The 22,648-nt window shown below is 34.0% G+C and overlaps 1 protein-coding gene across 13 annotated transcripts in view; it reads right to left on the bottom strand.

Annotated features, from left to right (window-relative positions):
- Nucleotides 1–22,648, bottom strand: part of FBXW7 (F-box and WD repeat domain containing 7) — a gene marked incomplete at its 5' end in the record, with an annotated part of 206,820 nt that overhangs the window by 12,150 nt on the left and 172,022 nt on the right. For 12 of the 13 annotated variants that reach the window (XM_079920973.1, XM_079920974.1, XM_079920967.1 and 9 more), the window contains 3 exons: nt 4,872–5,006; nt 14,539–14,680; nt 17,669–17,751. In XM_079920973.1, the coding sequence (XP_079777099.1) occupies nt 4,872–5,006; nt 14,539–14,680; nt 17,669–17,751 (360 nt within the window). Of the gene's footprint in view, nt 1–4,871; nt 5,007–14,538; nt 14,681–17,668; nt 17,752–20,169; nt 20,431–22,648 lie in introns of those variants that run through there. The other variant, XM_079920969.1, reaches the window with a different exon arrangement.

The following is a 22,648-nucleotide window of genomic DNA, read 5'->3' as shown; positions in this document are numbered from 1 at the left end:
ATATTTTTTACTTTATTAGTTGTTTAAATTTTGTCTTTTTCTGTCCTCACTACAATATAATTTGACTTAAGAAATGAGATTCCTATATACTCTGTGTGGCGTAATTTCAGAATCCTTCAGATAGTTAGATATAATTAATAGTTCTTTATCGTATCAAACTGTTTATATCACAGTGATGTACTTTTCAAACATTTAATCCTTTACTGTAAATGACAAAAAGGAACAATTATTAAACTGCTTCCTAGACCTATAAAAGTAATTGGGTTCTAATTCCTTTATATTGCTTATGGAGATTTTCTGGATGGGCCAGATAGAGTTGTATATTTGAGCTAAGTCTTTGATATATCACTGATTTAAAAATTTTGTTTCCAATACTTGCAAACCATCAATTTTTCTTCCAGTGTGTAAAGTCAATTCAAATAAATAAAAGAAAAGGAAATAGAAGAAAAAGGAGAACAACAGCTTCCGACTATGCTCGTTCAATTAGCCTCACAAATCACATAAAAATTTAAATTATGATATTAGGACAGAATGATCTAAACAGAGTAGTAAAGTTTACTTTTCACATAAACTAAGTTACAAAGATTAAAACAAACTATCATTTAAAGGACCTAGGGTCATACAGGGAGTAAAAAAGCACAATCTGAATTATTTTTTGATGCTAAACAGGAATTACATGAAATAAATTATGTTTTCCCAATGACTTTGTATCAATATATATACAGAGTTCATCATTAATCACATATTTATTGAGTATATTCTATATAGAAAGTACTTCAACCAGTCAGTATTCAACGTAATACTACTACTGACAAATGACAGTGAAAAACTTTTTGTGGAATAATTATTTTTGGTCTATCAGAGAAGACCATTCAGTATTATATACAGAAACGGAGTCATTTAAAATGAAAAGGCATAACTATATTAAACAATCTATATATGCGTGTGTGTTCACATATACAAATATACACATACATACATAACTCAACAATATATTTTTAAATGGATGCCCCATAAACCAATTAATTTTGAAATTCTCAATCAATCAAAGCCTAGACAAGTTTGCTTAGTGTCAGTCTAACAGCATACTATTAATCTTCTATGTGAAACTGATATTTAACATTGAAATTATCAGGCACAAAGTTATATTTGTGGAAAAGAGATGCTAGTTAATGCCCAAGATATTGAGAATGGTCATATGAAAAAACCTACTCTTATTTTAGCTATCCAGCTGAAGCAGAAATCAGGTAAGTTATAGAAACATTCAATGGATCCTAAATGCTAAGAAACAAATCCAGAGCAGGTTAGATTTATCCTTAAGTCAACAGGTAAAATTTCTGTCATTACTGGTGATTAAGAGATCATCTAGTCCAGTGTCTGCATGCATTAAAAAGAAATGTAAAGAAACACTCAGGTGCTAAAGAAATTTGAAGTGCTAACTCCATAGGTAACTGGTGCCCGTTCCTTTAGAAGAGCAAAGTCCCTAACTCAACCATAAACTTCAACTTATTAAATGTTTGTCCATGCCATCAAAACATCCCTGTATTATAGAAAATACACATAGCATGGGACTTCTCTCATGGTCCAGTGGTTGAGAATCTGCCTTCCAACGCAGAGGACAAGGTTTCAATCCCTGGTTGGGGAACTAAAATCCCACATGCCGTGGGGCAACTAAGCCCACGCTCAGCAGCTACCGAGCCCGTACGCCACTAGAGAGCCCGCAAGCCGCAACTACTGAGCCTGTGCACTCTGGAGCCCGCACATCACAACTAGAGAGAAGCCCATGTGCCACAACTAGAGAAGCCCGCATGCTGCGATGAAGATCCCTCATGCCGCAACTAAGACCTGATGCAGCCAAATAATAAAATTTTTTAAAAAAGAGAAAATATACATAGAAAAATATGAATAAGAAAATCAGAACCAGGAAAAATATAAATAGAAAAGGTTTAAACTAGAGGAAAAGTAGAACACAAATATACTGGCAACAGTATTTTACATGGTTTTTTAATTAGGCTGCCAAGCAAAAAGAAAACAGCAATTAGTTATACCAGTTCCTCAAAGGAAACAAGGTTTTGTCATGTAGGGTTCCTTATAGGGGACAGAGAGTGGGCATTGTCCCAAACTACATCTCTACAATACCACAGAGGGGGTTACAGGTTTCTTGGAGCCAAATTGAATGGTCTAGCTAATGCAGTTTTCTATTAAATTGTATTAAAGGTAAACTCTAGATTAGTAATTCTTCCTAAGGACTACTTCCACACAAGAAAATCTCTTATATTGAAAATTCATTTCAGATAATTATCTTTTCTTTGGCCAAACTTGTCATTTCAATGAGAGTTGCTGTTTTTTGTTTTTCACTATAACTTATATTGGGTTGGCCAAAAAGTTCATTCGGTTAGTGAATACATTGTTCAGTAAAATTCTTGGTGAAAATGAAAAAACGTGTCTTTTACTTTTACTTAAAACTGAACAAACGTTTTGGCCAACCCAATATAAAAGACCACCATATTATATTTAAAAAGTAGCTAATACTTTCCCAGAATTGCTATATTTCGGTGGATTGAAATAGTGAAAGAAAAAGAAAAGAAAAGAATAAAGAAAATGTTGGCCAATCCTATGTTAAGAATTTAGGCTTTGTTCTAGATCATCTACTGTATCACTATGCTTTTCTTGGCATTTACTTACAAAATAAAGATAGTGCTCTTTATCACAAGTCTCGCATGTGAGACTAGTGAGATTTCTGTCAAGGTTTTTGAGATTAGTAAGTAAATGTTGGTAAAGAGCTTTGCGATCTGTTGAAAGGAATTATAAGAAAATTACTATAAGTCCATTTCCTGACATGAAGGTAATACTGTTTTAAATAATGATAGTACTTAGTCTCCAATAAGATGTTAGTTTCCTTCAGGACTTAGATCTATACCATTATTTCTCTACACATAAAATAAAGCATTTTTCAAAAAAGAAAACGTTTTTTCTAGCAGTTAAAACTAGATTCAATATCCTTTGATAAACCATAATGGAAAAGCATATGAAAAAGAATGTATATGTATGTATAACTGAGTCACTTTGCTGTATAGTAGTAATTAACTCAACACTGTAATTCAATATACAATACTATACTTATATACAATACTGTACTTCAATAAAAAACAAATTAAAAAAGATGGGGGGACAGGTGCCATGCTAAGTCAGGCTCACTCATTCTATCTAGCAAAGCTTCTTTCCCCTCAGGCAATCTTCAAAGGAACACTTAATTCAAGAAAATCTTTACTGCCCTGGTTATGGATAATTTGTGCTTAATTTTTAGATTCTTAAGAATACTTTAATATTCTTCTGATTTCAAATCATGTTTTTTTTGTGTTATGAAGCTTCTGTGGAAATCCAAATAAAGAAAAAACGAAACAAAACAAAAACCTCACAATCTTTAGACATAAGAGGATAAATTAGACTGAGAAAAAGTCTATATTTTAACAAAAATACTACCTTCTAAAATATGAAGGATATCAAGGAAAACTATGAAAAATATATCAAAGGAGAATAAATTCAGTTTCAGTCAAATACTTATAAAAGTGCTTCCTATTATTACCACCCTTCTGGAAGCAAAGAGAGAAAGCTTATGCCACTTTCATAAGCGAAATCTATCCAAAGAGTTCAGTTTTAGAATGAGCCATCAAGAATAAAGATTTTTTTTTCTGGGACAATGTCATTTTAAAAATCACTCCAAAGAAGCAACATCTCAGGAAAAAGATATATTTTTCCACTTTGCTTTTTCCTGTAGTTATGCTTAATTTTATCCATTAACTATGATGAAACCATTTTATTAATATCCGTTGTGAAATTAGTATTGGGACTATCTTTAATGCCCTTAGGATATTTAGCATGGGTATCTGAAAAAAAAAATCAACTTCCTTTCTCTTCAAATTTGAAGTTTCAGGACCATTTGCATTTATATTTATATTAACATAAATGGTATTTTATATTGTCTTCTTAGCTGATCTATGTATGATTAGTGGTATATATAAAACTTTTGTGAAAATATAAATCATGGTAACATTGATTATTTAATGTTATCTTATTTCCGTTTGCTGACAAAAATGAAACTATGAAGGCTACAACATCAATAAAAGAACTACATCTAAACTATGCCTCATTTACATAGTCAAGAATGCACATGTGATCATAATCAATCTATGATAAAAAATCAAAGATGTTTTATTTTATATAAAGATATTAAAACAAATGGGCATAAATAATTCTAAAAGAAATACTATAAGAATGTAACTGGTATGGGAAATCTGTGATTGTGTGTGTGTGTGTGTGATGTGGCAGAAAGGGGAATGATTTATAGAAGATGACGTACATGTGAAATTCCATACACTTCAAAATAATTACATAATGTAAGTCACTGAGAACTACTATCCAATAGAATCATGAAACTATTAGTCTTGAAGGGACTTAGGATAAACAAAAAACAAAATAAGAAAAAAAATATTGCTGTTTTAATAAAATCAGAATTTAAAAAAATCTACTACTATAAATGAACATACCAAGACAACTAAAGGTTGGACTTCAAATAACCTAGGAAAAATTCTTGGTAAAGAAACAGTCAAATTAACGAAACTCAATAGCTTAGTCTCACATATGACTTATTCCAGTGATGGAAAGAAGACACTTAGTCTGTAAGTATAATTTAATCTGAAAATTATATTAAGTCACAGCACCTTATCATTTACAGCCCCCTGTAATACTAATTAAGAGTGTTAAACTGACAATACTGAATACCATAATTAGCATGACAATGTCTAAAGATGGTAGCTGTTGATTTTTATTTTCAAATAGCACTAATGAAGAATATAATTGATAATCCTTACCTCTTTAGGGAGCAAGGAAATGAAGTCTCGCTGAAACTGGGGTTCTATCACTTGCATCATATGTTTTACTTGTGTTGGTTCACAACTATCAATAAGTTCATCTAAAGCAAGCAATTTCTCTGGTCCACTCCAGCTCTATCAAAGAGGAATTAGAAATTTTTATCTATTATTTTAATAAATGTCTCAAATTATAAACTCATAAAGGAAAATCCACATCCACACACAACATAAAAAGTGGCTGCTTACAGTAGAAGGCACTGAAGTGACAATCATTTAGTCTCATCAAGTTTATTAGCTACCTTTATTGTGTAAAAGTTTTTTTTAGGCTTGATAGACAGAAAAATATTTTTGCATTGTATTATTATAATTGTTATATGTTCGTCCATCCACCACCAAGATACTGGTTGAAAAACCAAAATTTTATTCAGAAACATCGGTTTGGGCCACTAAGTAAATGAATTTTGACAGATGATTTTCCTTTCTTCCCTTTCTTTCTAGTGCGCACCATAAAACTTGATGGTTTTAGTAAGGCACTCATCTGAGACTGGCAGCATCAACTAGAGAAAAATTAATAACTGGATAGACTGCACATCTGACAAGTGTCTTCTACAAATTAAAAGGGCTTTGATTTGCTATGTGAAAATAATTTCAAATAAAAAACAGCAAACAAGGGCTTCCCTGGTGGCGCAGTGGTTGAGAGTCCGCCTGCCGATGCAGGGGACACAGGTTCGTGCCCCGGGCCGGGAAGATCCCACATGCCGCGGAGCGGCTAGGCCCGTGAGCCATGGCCGCTGAGCCTGCACGTCCGGAGCCTGTGCTCCACAACGGGAGAGGCCCCAACAGTGAGAGGTCCGTGTACCGCAAAAAAAAAAAAAAAAAAAAAGAAAGAAAGAAAACAACAGAAAATGGTAGTTGACTTAATAGTAAAATTAGAATATGAACAAAGGCTAAAAGAGGGTAAGAAATAAAGTATATGCTATGGAAAAACAAAAACAATTATACCTCAAAAATATGAGCTCCTTTAAACCATACTAAGGGGGTTGTTTCCCCAGTGTGGAACACCTGCACAGAAATGCCATGATTCTTAAAAGGAGAAACTAAAAAGTCACATGAATCATTTAAAATGTTAGGACCTCCCCTCACAAAAATCAAGTAAAACATTTAAATAACCTTGAAACACTCAGGTGAAAAAACATCCTTGAGCAAGCTGATATAGTACCTTTGTGAATTATTATGTCCACTTTGGAAGTGGGAGAAGAGAGAACAATAGGTGAGGTTTGGAGCTAGAAAGATCTGGATTTTGACATTCCCTTTCTTGCTCAAACTAGGAACCTGGATTTTGTAACATGTGAAATAGATAATAGTTGAAAACTGAGATACTGAGGATACTGGAAGCCGTATTCAGAATATCACTACTTTTTAAAGTATTTCTTAAAATATTTATCAGAATCTACAATGAAATCTCATCTCTTCTTTCCTATCATAAAGTGTAGACTACACTAATACTAGCAAACATTTCAGTAGTGTTTCCACAGTACTACTATATATGTATATCTCACTTAATCATCAATAAAAACCCTGGAGAATATCCTCATTTTACCATCAAATATGAGGAAACAGAGGCTCTAATAAGCTGTGTCCTTTCTTTTTACTTTGACACATACATATACCCAGAACATTCTCCTTGAGTACTCACTGTGTATCCTTTTTGGTTAGGGTGAGGATTTATACATAGAAGTTAAAAATACTCATATACAAGTATATGCACACACACGACCAATTAAAAGCAGTTAATTTGAAGTTTATTTCACTCCATTTCCCTCACATAGCTTAAAATCCTGGTTCAAAACTTAATACCTCTTTGACAAAACTCTTGCTGATCAATCGCCACTCATCCCTGACAGTACCAATACTATAAACTCTAAGTTACTGATTTATATTCCTCACAGAATTTGAGGTGGGTTTTTATAATATGCTGTTCCTCTCCATCTACATTATAAGAATTCATGGACACTAGTATAAAAACATGCCCATTTTGGGTGATGGATAACTATGCTGACTTGATTAAAATGCAGCTTTAATTAAGACACTTGATAGAATAATTTTAATGTAAACTTTTAAATCTCCTTTGCATATATGAACGCCAGCTTTACAGATATTTTTGGAAATATTTGGAAATATTTATGGTTAAATAAAGGTATGTGATCTTCTATGGTAAAAAGATAGTGAAACATCTTTTAACATATTACTATTTATATTACTAATTATAATTTATATTCTATATAATTTAATATATTACTATTCTATATAAATTACAACTATTATGAATATTTCTAATTAAAGGTTAATATACTATACAAGTTTCATGTTTTGTTTTTTTTTCAGTTAACATATTATTACAGTGTTTAAAAAAGGAAGGAATAGAAAAACAGTATCAATACATGGTATATAACTGCTAACAGATGAAAAAATATCCTTTCCAGGATTTTAGGGGCTGGAGTACAGAACGAAAAAAGCCAGAACAGAAGATAAACAATTCAGACCTTAGGTAAATGTTAGAAACTGTGTCAGAAACTTCTATATATTTAAGGCAAAGTCCATGATGAAAATTATGCCCATAGAGCAAAATGCTTCTAAGACTTTAAACAATAGTTTTATTCTGTTTTAAGATAATATTTAATAAGTTAAATAAAATTTAAATTATATTTCAATTTGAATTATACATATATTCAGCAGATGTTACTTTGTGACATTTTACTGAAAAGTATACAACTGACAAAGATTAGTAACAAGCTGTAATCTACAAAGTAAATGAGACTGTTTTCACCGACCATACATATTTGACAGTCCAATTACTTTAAGTCACATCTCTTAGATGGTTCCAGCAAAGGTCTGGACCATGTAGTCCCTAGTTTTTCTCTCTCCAGCCTCGATTTCTTTCCTGAACTCCAGAGCTGTTTATAAAATTGCTTATTCAACATGTATTCTTGGGTATGTAATAGAAACTATATCCATGACCTATCTCTTCAAATATGCATGTCCACAATCTTCCCTGTTTCAGTAAGATGTAACTCTTATTATATTAGTTTGTTCAGGCCCAAAGCTCTGGAGTCATCCCCAACTCTCTTACTTTCACCATCAGATAGTTCTGATCCATCAGTGAATTCTAAGACCTTAAAATTCAAAATATACCCAGAATCTGACTATTACTACATTGGTCTAAGCTACTATTGTCTCTTACCTGGGTTATTCCTATAACCTCTTACCCAGTCTCCCAGCTTCCCACCTTTGCCCTCCTAGTTCTGTTCTCCACAAAGCAGTCAGAGTGACCGTGCTAAAAGTCACTCACTCACTCTTCTGCTTGAAGCCCTCCAGTGGCTTCCCACTTCACTCCAAGCAAAAACCAAAGTTTTCAGGTTGGCCTACAAGGTTCTAATTTCCTATTCCTTTCCCTCGCTTACTCTACTTTAGCCATAGATACTCCTTCTGTGCCTCAAACACACCCAGCATGCTCTGCTTCAGAGCCTTTTCACTTGCTGATCCCTGGACTATTCTTTCCCTAGACACCCACGTGCTTTACTTCCCTACCTCCTTCTCTGAGACCTTCTCTGTACAATTTTCTAAAACTGCAAACCAGTTTGAAATCCCCCAACCCCCTCCCTTTCCTGACTAGAGTTAAGTTCTCCAAAAAAGGGTTTTTGTCTGTTTTGTTAATTACTGTATCCCAGATCCAAATTAGGGCCTAGCACCTGACAGATACTCAGTAAATATTTGTTGAATAAATGAATGAATCCCCAAAGAGTCAGGAAATACTGCACCAATGCTATCTTAAAACTCTTTCTTGGGCTTCCCTGGTGGTGCAGTGGTTGAGAGTCCGCCTGCCGATGCAGGGGACACAGGTTCATGCCCCGGTCTGGGAAGATCCCACATGCCGCAGAGTGGCTGGGCCCGTGAGCCATGGCCGCTGAGCCTACGCGTCCGGAGCCTGTGCTCCGCAATGGGAGAGGCCACAACAGTGAGAGGCCCGCATACCGCAAAAACAAAAAAAACAAGAAAACCAAAAAAAAAACCCCTCTTTCTTGAGAAAGTTTCTAATCTATGTACCTGATGGTATCACTGGGACTTGCTTGCTTAGTCTGGTTCCGAGACTGGTTCCCAGTTTTGATACATACACGATTTAACAGCAAGGGAAGGATGTATTAACTTGAAAACCTTGCAGTTAATGACAATATTAAAATAAAAGAATATTTTATTATTATCGGTGTGGATTGTTGAACCCACACCAATCTTTAATGAGGACTGGAGGAAAGAATACCGAATTGGGGATCAGGAAACACAACTTTTGGAGAAGATAACTGCCACTAATCAGGTTACAATTTACCTCTGCAGGCTTTAGTTTCTTTATCTGAAAAAGTGCTGTAAATTCTGATAATTATTTTATTTCTGCTCTGAAAAGTAGTTCTTCTGGAAAAGAAAAAAAGCACTTTCCTTTGGTCTTTCATGGTAAAGTTACTGGGAACACATTGAAAGGGATAGGAAAAACATTCCAAAATCAGAAAGAATCAAGATAAACAAAATTTAATTTGTGGACAAAATTGCAAATGCAAACTTGAAAATTCCCCATGGAAGCGGTATTTGATTTCAGGTAATCAGAGAATACCTGAAGGTAGTAGAGAAGAGTAGAAGGAGCACTGAGCCGTAATCAGGGGCCAAGGTTTCACCAGTAAACTCACTGTGGAACTGCAGGGAAGCCCCTTAATGAGTCTGCGTCTCAGAGACCCCACCTGTATAATGAGGGGCTTGGCCATACCAGGGGTTCCCAAGTGCTGTCTGAGTGGTGCAAGAATCATGGAGTCCCCCAGCCCACCATCAAAGAGTCTGATTCAGTGGTCACGGTGGGGCTGAGGGCAGTTTATGCTTTAAATAGCCAACTCATCCCGTACGGATGTGGATGATTCACAAACCAGCAGTGGTTATTAGTCTGGATGATCCTTGGTGGTATCTCATTCAGATATATATATTTTTATGACTTTAGGCAGTCTAGCACCTGCATTTCATGTGGTAAAGAACTCACTTCTCTAGTACCTCCAGAAGATGGTTACTTAGTCTGTTTGAACAGTTCCAGGAGTGGAGACTTACTAGCTCCCATTCTACTCTGGGTCAGTTCAAATTGTTAAGTTCAACTTACACCAAAATCTGACTCAAAGAATATGATTCAGGTTTTGTTTGCTGAAGAAACCAAGAATCAGTCTGATTCTACTTTTATACAAAAGTCTTTAAAACGTTAGACAGAAACAACATTTCTCCCTTAGTCTTCTCTGGCTAAATACATGACTTTCTTTAACTCTTCATCACCCAACAGGACTTCTTGATCATACTGTTTCAAATACAATGGCAAAGTATTACTGAATTCATTTTCTTTTGGTACCTTGCTGTTTTAACATGTCGTTGGCTAGCAAATAAAAGAGATCCAAATAAGTTAGAAAACATGTACAATTTCTAAGTGTTACCATAAAACTTGATTAAGTCCTTCAAAGGAATAGTTTTTACTCCACTTTTAATTTCAAAACACAGAAGTATTTTCTACTTTATCATTCAAAAAAATATTATGGAGTATAACAGGCATTTTCAAAGTACATTCATAATTTTAATACAATACAAATATGCTTTGATTAAAATAATGCTAATAATGTTAATCTGATGACATTTGCATGAAGCTAGTGTTAATAGCTTCTTTTAACACCTGAGAAAACTGAGGTTCACAAAGGCTATTTCTTAACCAAGAGAGGAAACTAACATTTATTGAGTTTCCACTGTATTTCCAAGAAAGCTTTAAGCACATTTACATGTTTTCTCCCTTTCGACAACTTTTTAGTGTTATATCTATTTTACAGAGGGTAAGAACACAGGCAAAAGTAGTTACATAATATCAATGAAATTACCCAATTAAGAGGGAAAGCCAGAATTTGTACTAAGAGCTTTTTCTTCTAAGTCAAAGTGCTTCTCATTATATCAGGATACCTCTGAATATCAATTTCAACATCAGAGAATGTCAATGTTATTGGTGCCTTTACCTAGTCTACTATTTGCAAGTGAAAAACTATATATTTACACTCAAATGACATAAACAAAATAAAAAAGTGACCAATCCTCTTCCCCCAAATTAACAATCTGAAAGCATCAACCTGGGGCTGCCAAAAAAAGCAGAATCAAGGGCAACTGAAAATTCAAACAGTACAAAATTTGTTTTTTTTTTTTTTTAGTTTTGTTTTTAATTGGTACTTCTATTTTAGAGTGGCATTCTGTTTCAGTTTCCCTTTTCCTAAAATGGTGTATCATTTGTTCTCATTCAATTTATAAATTGAGTACAGAGTACTTTGTCAGAATAGATGGAGCTGGACCGAAACAATGCTGTACCACCATCTTAGGAGGAATAGCAGAACAGTAAGGGGACAAGCTCTCCCATTTTGCTTGTTATGCCACAGAAAAGTCATCATTAAATGCCCGCATAGCACATCTGTAGAAATCATGCCAGTTTAATTGTCCCTCAAGTATACCACGTAGGTCAACTCATGACTCCCCCACTTTACTATGAAATTATCTCTCTCTACAAGTTAAGCATTAAAGCATTGTAAGCCTTTAGGCAAAGGATTCATTTCTAGTTAGTTTGGCACCAGCCCTGAAAATTAAGGGCAGTGTACCACAATGGGGTCTTGGGTGTGTCAAGGCAGAAATGGTACTCAAAGGATTAAGGTCTTGATCTACCCGTCTAGCTGACCTTCTGTTGCTAGTAAACTTCTTTGCTACAGAATATGTATGTGAAAAAAAAAATATAGTACTACACCTGCAGGGATAATTCTATGTTATTCCTATTAACTGAGAACAAGTTTTCTACTTCTCCTATGAAAAGTGATCAAATGGGCCTTTTTATAGGACAAAAGCTAGCCTAATATAGTTTATTGAATATCATTAATTCTAAAAAAACAAGTTTTTAAAATTACAATGAACATTTCTAAATTTGGGATGCATCTAATAATCTATGGTATCTCTGATTTGATGACATACAGTATGTGGTAACACGAGGACGTTTCATTAAGAAAAGCATGAGTGAGCTAATAAACAAGCCAACATTGTACAAAGGACTCCCTAAAACACCCTCACTGCAAAATAGAGCACAAATGCCCCCTACTATATATCAGTATTTGAGATAGTTCTCTTAAAACTATATTTTATATATCAGTATTTGAGATAGTTCTCTTAAAACTGGTAAAAAAAAAAACCCTAAATGGCTAGCAAAGAATATTCTGGGCCTCTGAAACATTGAAAAAAAATAGGTCCATACCACGTACAAAATAAATCTCAGTCTAGACTACCTTCTGATAAGAAATAAAGCTTTGCATATAAAATAAACATTTTGGAGGCTGTCTACAATGATGATAAAACTATTACTAATAGTGTAATTTTCCATCATGTTGGTACTTTCCTATAAAAATGATATGAAATCAGCCTCTGCATACTCTCAAGTGCTGTGCTGCTCACACTACATGTGCGTGTAAGCATGACAATCCACACCCATATTCCTGTCTCCTTGGCTTAATCAGAGATGATGCAAGTCTTTAAAGCATTTTTTTTAGGCTTTGTAAGTGTCTGAGTGCTATTTTCACCTCTAATTGGTGGGATACATCTCTTTTTAAAAGGATGTGACAGGGGCTTCCCTGGTGGTGCAGTGGTTGAGAGTCCGCCTGCCGATGCAGGGGACACGGGTTCGTGCCCCGGTCCGGGAAGATCCCACATGCCGCGGAGCGGCTGGGCCCGTTAGCCACGGCCGCTGAGCCTGCGCGTCTGGAGCCTGTGCTCCGCAACAGGAAAGGCCACAACAGTGAGAGGCCCGCGTACAGCAAAAAAAAAAAAAAAAAAAAAGAAAGGATGTGACAAATAATTTACAATTCTGAGGGCATGTGTAGGAAAAAATTAAAATAAAATTTAAAAATCATGAACCTAAGATAAAAGAACTCAGATGAGGGGAGGGAATGATCCTTAAGAAAAGGTAAGTTTAATTAACAAATGACTGTGAAAATAAAACACAAAATCTTTGTAACTGTAGTGGTTCATAACATTATTGTAACAGTGAAGTATAACTTTTATGCCTCGAAGCCATAGATTCTCAACCTCAGCAATTGATATTTTGGGCTGGATAACTTTGTGTTGGGGGAGGCTGTTCCTTACACTGGCTCCACCCATCAGATGCCAGCAGTGTCCTACCCCCGACCCAGGCAGTTGTAAGAACTAAAAATGTTTCAACCAAGGGAAAATTTGCCCCCTGTCGAGACGTGCTGCTCTAACCTTTCAGTTATCAACCGAAAAAAGAAGTTATCCTAATTTCTCTGAAATCACCTGAAGGGTAGAAAACAATTTTAAAAATCCATTTTAAATAAACATTGCTTCAAGTGAGTTTTCCAGCTCCAGAAGAAAAAAACTGGGACATTTACTTAGTTATTGCCCAGGTATTTAAAATATTGGGATTTATATAAATGGACACCATAAAATATGAAATATCATATAAAATCTATGCAATATCTTCTATTTCAACCATTATTCCCCTATGCATTCATAAAATACCATCAATAAAGTAGCCAGAGGTAAGGAAATATATTCATTTTACATTAGTACAGTGGCTAGTATCAGAGATACCTTCACTTTACATACTTTATATTATTCACTATTTACAAGGAATAATTAACCAAGTGTTTAATTGATGCCAACTACTTTGCTAAATACTTGACTTCTATGTGTTATCTCACTAGAAGAAAAGATAAATCAATTAATATCACTATCATGAGCTATAAAATTCATAAGATTCAAGGTTTGGTTGTAGCTGAACTTCCCGGTAAAATTCCCAAAACTTTAAATGCTAGTAAAATATAGTAATCAGAATTTTGAGCACAGTAAGCCACACACAAGCATGGCACTGATGGAAAGAAGCTGCATCAACTCTTGGAGGCTACAAGGGTAACAGTGATGGATAAGTTACCACTAGTGACTAATAGGCAGAGTTCTTAGAATGCTTAACTTCCAAACAGTGCAGTTTAGAAAACAAGTACATTCAGTAATACCAGAAACCCAAACATAAAGGAGAAAAAGAAAGGTCTTATTATCTAAAAAGCAATAAACAATGCAAATGCACACTTACACAAAACAAGCACTGGACTCTCTTGATTAATATACCTAAAAATTAAAGTGAGTTCCCTTATTTTTAATAACATTTTTAATTGAGATATACTTCACAAACATAAAATTCACCATTTAAGTGTACACTTCAATAGTTCCCAGCACACCCATCTTGCTGTGCAACCATCACCACTATCCAATTCCAGAAAACTTCCATCACCCCCAAAAGAAGCCCCATACCTATCGGCAGTTAGTCCCAACCTGCCCTCCTAACATCACCTCAATCACTAATCTCCTTTCTGTCTCTATGGATTTTCCTGTTCTGGATATTTCATATAATCATACATTATGTGGCCTTTTGTGTCTGGCTTCTTTTACTTAGCATAAGGTTTTCAAGGTTCATCCATGGTGTAGCATGTTCCTTTTCATGGCTGAATAATCCCTTATTTTTTGCAGCAAATAAGTGAAGCATTTCAAGTACTGTGTTTAGACATGTCACCTGAAACATTTTCAGCCACTCCTGGAGGCCTGTAGGTGGTTGGACAGATGTAATTCGGCGTCGTTGTTGCCCTTGGCCATTGGCTGCTCTCAGGTCTCCAAAAGTTGTCGGTGTTGCTGAACATGGTACGAGGCCAGCGGTACTACAAGAAAATACAAGAGTGGAGACAAAGACAGATATTTATTAAGAATAATGGGCTCTAGTTTAATAAGAATGGGATGACACGGCATATTTCAAACATCAATCAAACTATTATTTTTATTTGCTTGTTCCCAGAGAGCAAGGATGCACAAAACCTTTTCTGCTATTGTAGAGTAAGCTTCCTCCCTCCTACATAACCACCTGTTTTTATCCCGGCACAGCTAATTGCAACCAAATGACAGAATCTCTATGGCAAAACTGTAAGTTGTTGGTAACATACAAATAATGTTAAAATATTTGCTTAGAAGATTCAGGTTCCACTTGCCTATGTCTGGTCTTCAGCATCATAATTAAACAAAAGTTTAAATTTCTTTCACAAAAAGGGGTGTGAGATTATTAATGCTTTAAAAAAAATCATATGTAGCAGTAGTCTGTTCAATGTTTTAGACATTTCACTAGTCACATTATTCCTTAAGTTTGCCCCAGATGCCTTCTAAGTTATTTATAATATTTGTCTATTCCTCTCTAATTTCTATTGCTATGATTAAGCTTAGTCTAAATAATATTTAACAGGAATAAGCCTTGATTAGAAATGTGTTTACTCAAACAGGTAGGTAGGTAGAACTTATTTTATTATATGCAAAATTAAATACTGTAAAATGAGATCATTTTGGCTAAATACTTTTAGCCAATAATTTAAATTTTGAGACAGTTAAAAAAAAAAAAACACCACAAACCTGAAATTCAATTAATTCTGCCACTAGTAAAATAAGAGATGATCTATCTCTAAAATTGTTCAACTCTCCTAAAAATGCCTAATAGCAGAAAAAGTAGTTAGAACTATGTTATTAGTATATTAAACTTTGCTTTCTAATTTCAATGCCTAATTAAATTAGTTAAACTCGAGGTAAGTACTGAACATCTCTATCTTAGAGACACGTGGAAAAAAAGGAGCAGAAAGATTCAGGTAACAAAACCGTGTTTGTAAAATAATCTTCATTTCATTGAGCTATGACAGTAAAGTGTTTTAAATCCAAAGAACGTATAAATTATATCCTAACAGTTAACTATCAAGCTCTGAAAAATTACTAATGAAACAACTCCAATTCTTTTTTATCCAGCATATCTCATTATTTGCTTAAAAATGCATCTCAGTCACCAGATAATACAGAAAAATCTTCATATCTACCACCTTTAAATCTTTTAGCATTATACATCTAAGATGGTCTCTAACATTCAACAACTAAATCTATTTTTCTTTTATCAAATTTCAAAGGTAAGCTCTATTTTCTTCTCTGAAATGAAATAGGATGTGATTATAACTTAAATTTTCTAACAAAAATGATGAAAAATCATAGTTTCATCTTATTATTAGAAAATCTTTCAACAAAATTAAAGAACATCAAAAATACACTGATCAAGTCTCCAAAAAGACACGGCAATCAATATGCTGTCTGGTTTGCTTTAGTAAGACTGTGTGTTAAAAGGCTAAAAATAAAACTTTCACCTTTGCAGGTACTTTCTCAATAAAAAAGTCGGCAACTGAAGAAAAATTTTACTAAAATGTGTTCTGTGGTAAAAATTCAGCAGTCATTTATAAACTGCCTTAAAAACAACTGAACCATTTAACACTTTTGCCCTGGCATTAGCCATATTAATTGAAGACCAAAATTATATGGTTAACTGAAATCTATACATTAAAAAAAACAGCACATTTTAAACATTAAACTCAACTTTCTCATCCAAGAAACAGTTTATCAAGATTAGAAGAAAAAAAACAAAAATGAAGTGAATAGTTTCACTTGTCTATCACTCCACACCCTCTGGCGGAAGTGCCAAAACACAGTGAAATTTTCAAAAGGCAAAGCCTACATAAGAGGGAGGAAGGGAACAATTAACATGGGATCATCACACAAAAAGCATTTCCTGAGTAACCAAGAAATAGCTTTATTTTTCTCTTTTGTATCATTTTTGTATATAAAACTACTCTAATTATTATGATTTCTAAGTTTCACCAAAGAGCATCTGAAAGAAATATTTCCCACAAATGAATGAAGTAAAAGTATAAACTGGTTCCCTGGAAAAAAGAGATGCAATCTGTAACAATGTTCAATCACATAAACTTATGTCTGAGCAATGTTAATTTTATTGTATCTTAAAGAGTAAAAATAAATCTAAATCAAAATATTGAGGGGAAAAAAAAGAAATGTCACCATAATGAAGTTCTTATGGTTTCTATAACTTTCAATCAGTTATTTGAAGAAGTGACAATTATGCAAAAAAGACCCCCCATAAAACCCTTAAGATGCTTTTGTCATTTAAATTTTAAAATACCACATTCCAAATGACATCCAAAGCCATTTTTAATTAGCTGGGTAATAGATATTGTGCTTAAGTTAGCCTAATTAGCGTGAGAGTGGGAAAAGTTTTATACTGATGCAAAATCCAAAAATGATGGAATGGTGCAGGAAACAAGAGTACAGTTGTATTTAGTTGTTATGGAAACTATTCTACTGGTGTGGAAATGTATGTGTTAAAAACATAAGACTTACGAAGCAAATAAAGGGAGTTTCTAACATAGTAATCTCATGAAATAAGATTCAGTTAGTAATTGTGTGGTCTATTTCACTGCTAACAAATGTATCTTCAGTTATGCATATATAACTATCCACCCTAGAACAGCTGTTGCTATAGTAACAAGATACATTTGCTCATATCCATATTTTACGATTTACTTTTTAGAATTCCTTAAAAATTATGATTTAAAAATTTTGTAGATAAGAGAACTTCTGCTTGTGTCTTACTTCAATGTATTAGTAATATAAAGCCACAGTGGCAGTCATTCTTCTCCTTATTTAAAATGTATGTTTCTCAACTTTCAGTGATCTCAAAATGTGTTAAAACAGTCAACAGCATTAGTGACAGAATCATCAACTCTTTAAAGAAACATGAGAATCATGAGAGAATGAATTATTATACTTAATATTACCTTGTATATTCTGAGACTTTGCATGGTTTCTTTCCCAAAGAAAAAGAGCGGACCTCAGAACCATGGTCCAACTTTCTTTTCATCTATAAGGTAAAACAAATGAGATATGTTGAAAAAAAATCACCTGTCCAACTATCAAATCTTAATGTTAGCATCAGTAATACTGAAAAAATTCTTCAGTTTTCAAATGCCCTCAATGTTAATTAGGCATAGTTAATTAATATAGAAAATAAATGTTTCATACTTTCTTCTATTAGTTCTACTTTGTTTTACTCTTTACAAGACTGGAAAGGTGAATTTTCCCCCCTAATATTTGTCCAGAAGAACAGTGTATGGTGATTTAAAAATTGATATCCATCGTATATATTCCTTGAGAGTACTATATCTTTCACATTTTCTAGTTTAAGAACCAACACAGAGGAACATGTCATGTTAACCCACACAGAAAAGAACCATATTTAATATACTGTTCTTAGTGATTTACATTTTCCTTTAAAAACGTATTTTAAGAAAGATAAACAACAAATTCAAAATTTCAAAATCAGAATGGAAGTAATAGTCACTGAATTTAAAACACATTATTATAAAAGGGTAAGGAGAATAATGTAAATAAAATGCTCTTGAAAAGTAATTATGATAAGGCATAAAGCAATGAATATGGGCAATGAAGACAGTACAAATAAGTAAGTCCATAATAAGAGGGAAATCTGGAGATGGTATAATAACGGTAGGAAAAAAGCCATCAATTGATATTTTACACAGAATACATAGCTCTACTGACAGATACTCACTCAGGACAAAATATTCTAACTTGAAAACCAACAAGAAAAACAGAAAGATTTAAAAAGAATGAGTTATGCATCTTTGTAAGGTATACCCGACATCTGTAGTTTTAAAGTATTTTATTATGCTATATAGGTATGTAATATTGTAAATATATTCAGAATTATATTTTGTCGTCATCAATATTGAAATATATATATTTTTATATTTTACTATTGGTTAACTGAGGTCATCTTACTATAGATATGTTATAAAACTATAAAATAAGATCTGAGAAGATTCAACTTTCTCTATTTCAGCAACCCCTCTAAGATTTGTGTCTGCTAATTAATTACTGTATCATTGAAAATGATGGAAGCGGGGGAATCCCAGAGTGATAGAAAGTTACCCTCATTTTTGTAATAAGGTGAAAACCCTTGCTTTGCAGCAGCCTTATTTTCTTACCTATTCCTCACATGGGAACGTCATAACACAGCATGCCACACTGTAAATACCAGAGAGAAGCAACAAGACTAAAAGCTTTTTGAACCACACTCTGGGTAATAAAGACTGTTTTTATCATCATGAAGAAAGTATTCTAAAACACAGGGATAATCTTACAACGTTAGAGGCAAGAGGTGAGCATACGACAAGCTCATCCACAATTTATACCTTAGTTCATGAAATACCGACAGAAACGGAATTGGTCTTATTTCAACCCTTCAGAAGTTTCTGTGCTTATAACATTGTTTTAAAGTGATTCCTCTCAAAACCCATTATTTTCTTTCTCCAAATAATTTTAATAAAAGGCAAAAATAAATACTTTAATACATAGGTAGCCACATGCTTGCATATATATAAATTATAGACACACATGTACACATACACACAAATGTATCCATCAGGAAGGTCAGTCAGTACAGATTACCTTAAAAATCTATTTTTTTATAACTTCCACAAACCCTCATTTTCAAAGTTGTTATGATAAACTTTGATATTCACTGTAATTAAGTTTGTAATACTGGCTTTCAGAACTTCCCTGGATATCTTGTAAATACATTGGTGCAAATGCCATTTGCCACTAAAGCAAACTTTATTTCCATCTTAGAAATCCCTTCAATGAATAAAAATGCCTGAAATTCATATCAAGGGAACTGCTGTGAAAGGATTTTTAAATTTAGAATATTTTATAAAATAAAGCACTTTCTGTATGACTATATGTCTTTTAAATATTATATTGTTTACTGAAAATACCGACTTTAGAACCAAAAATCAATCCTGCAATTTTGAAAGGGTACCGAAAGTAAATATAACCTCTTTAAATATAAATCCCCAATATTCTAGCAATTCTAGACTTTAAGAGAGGTAACTAAAGAAAAAAGAAAAACCTATATATAAGGTATAGAAAAATTACAGGCAAAAGGTTCACTAAAAGCTAACTAAGGATAGAGTATTTCCAGGTCAGCATTTAACGGAGCCACATTTCTAAAGTCTGAATATATTTTTAGAGGAAAATTCTCACATTAAAATGTACATTTTATTTTAAATGTAAAGCTTTTTCCAGTTTATGTTGTCTTTCCATTATTTGCTTACATTCATGATATAAAACAGAATATCAGACATCCAGCCACCCACCAAAATTAGAGGATACTGCAGCCATCTCTGATGATACAGATTTTCCTTCCCAGGCAGGCACACACACACAATCATACAACACAGGAAGAAAACAGCTTACTTACTTTGTAAAAAATCATTTTTAGTGTGCCGTAGAAACCCATATTTTCTGGATTTTTCCCCTTCAGTGATTCTGTGCCCCCGTGTGTCCGGCTGCTTGGCAGTCTCTGACAATATAAACCTTTTTCAGGTAGGTATGTCACAGATTCTAATGTGGACATGCTCAGGCACGTCAGAAAAGGAAGATTAGGGAGCAGAACCGGCAACAAAACTCCACAGTAGAGGCAAATGCAGCTCAGTATCAAACCGCTTCTTGGGACACACATACATACATGCAGCTTGACTGAGGAGAACTCAAGGGAATAATGAGAGAGAACCGAGAAGATTATTGGAGGAGACTATGCCCTGTCAAAGCCTGGACTGAACAGATTCCTCCCTCAGCAGCAGAGGGATCAGATTACATCTTCCCTTGAACACAGAATGGTGCAGTCCAGGATTCAGCAATGCAGACTGCACATCAATTACATGGTGATCCGCTCCAGGGAACCCGTAAGCACACAGCGCGCTGAACAGAGGGAGGAGGTGGGCAACGAAGGAGACCGCCCCCATACCACAGCCCCCTCTCTCCCCTTTCAAACTTTCAGGAGGTTATTTTTGTATTTTGTAAAACCTGCATTTTTGAAGAGTTTTAAATGGCAAGCATCGTTTCCGCAAATAAGTCCTTTCAGAAACATTTTGAAAATGGAATATATTTTCATATGGTCCTCCCAACGGAAGCAAAGCAGTCTATTTTCACTAACTGCTACCCTATTACAGTCAGTCCTGGATTAGGTTTTTCAAGTAGCTTGGACAGTCCAAAATGGGCAATTCCAAAGGGAGGAATTAGATATTCTTTGGGGCAATTTACAAAAAGGTAAACCAGTTTAGAGCATACGACATTTGCAGAAATTATGTAATAAGTTATACTTCAATCTGTATATTTCTTATATTAAGATTTAATGTAAATATTCCCTTTGCTTTCCCATTCCATTCATTTAAAACATAGTCTTCAAGAAAATTACCACACACTGCCAATCCTTACTAATCATGAGAATATCTTTTTATGATTAACAAACTAAGTATATAAAGTCTGGCTGAAAGGTTCTGTTTCTCCCAAGAGAGCAAAAACTGTGCTCATTGGAGAGTCTTATAATTATTTGTTCATTTACTGTTGAGTAAACAGGAGGCACTGGATTTCTACCTCTAAACTTACTTTCACAATGTGTACTGCTTATCATTAAAAAGTTATTTTATAGAATAATAAAGGTACTAAAGTTTGCCTGAAGGCAACCTTTTTCTTAGAATGACTACTACGCAAATCTAGATATTTCATCACTCAACTTGCTACAAAACCAGCTTCAGAGGCAATTATAAGATTCCTTGGACTAGAAAGGCCCATTATTAAGGGCCTAGTTAATTAACTCCTACCCTCCCCATTAATGTTCTTTATTACAAGCAAACTGTGTGCCTATAGTTACTTAAGTACTTAAAAAGTTTCTTCAGGAAAAAAGAAATACTATTTTGACTTACTACATTTTAATACTCTCTGCTATGGTAATAAATGGCTTTTGTTAGAAAAATGATTCTAAATACTGCATAAAGTAGTATAATTTTAAAAATAAATGTTTACCTTTTTAATTAAGACATTAAGTCAGTATAACCTCTTTTACTTTATATTTTTTTAAACATCTTTATTGGAGTATAATTACTTTACAATGGTGTGTTAGTTTCTGCTTTATAACAAAGTGAATCAGCTATACATATACATATATCCCCATATCTCCTCCCTCTTGCGTCTCCCTCCTGTCTTTTACTTTAAAACATAAATAAGATAATCTAAAATTTTATGAAAATGTACATCTTGGGTCTTCTCCTGGAAGTTATAGTCTACATATTATCTTTAAAAAAAAAAAAATCCCCTTCCTGGCTCTTAAACTAATTCTTACCCTCAGAAACAATATGTACATGTACCCAGCAAAAGTTAGTTTTCTAAATAAACAATTAGCTTACTTCAAAGGAAAGTTCCTTTTAAAAAGAAATCTCTTACTCTTAGGAAAAAAAATCCCAAATGTTAGGAACAGACCCATAAACCCTTTTATTAGAGCTTCAGAGCATGCAGGATTTTAAAAAAAAAAAAAAAAAAAAAAAAAAGGATACCCCCTCCCGCCATTCTGGGCTGTCTGAAGAAACTAATTGTAAAATGAACACCTGAAATTCCCTCTAAAGCTTGTCGGAGGACAAAGAGACTACCTACCAGTCACATACTGGTATATACCTTGACTTCAATTGAAATCATGTCCTACCTCTAGTTGAACTAACCTTTTCAAATTAAGTCTACTCAGTTGAGGACACCGACCAACTTTAATAAACCAGGAATGCCGTCTCAAAATCTAGGATAATTGAAGAAGAAAATATCTTAACTTTGTACATTCAACGGAATGCTCTTCTGGTCATATGGCTCCTATGTATGGCTATGAAGTTACAGGAAAACCTGATTCCCACAAA

This window comes from Stenella coeruleoalba (assembly GCF_951394435.1).
Source record: "Stenella coeruleoalba genome assembly, chromosome: 4".
In the NCBI taxonomy this organism is placed as follows: domain Eukaryota; kingdom Metazoa; phylum Chordata; class Mammalia; order Artiodactyla; family Delphinidae; genus Stenella; species Stenella coeruleoalba.
The sequence above is the reverse complement of the archived record's forward strand: the minus strand, read 5'-3'. Positions and strand labels throughout refer to the sequence as shown.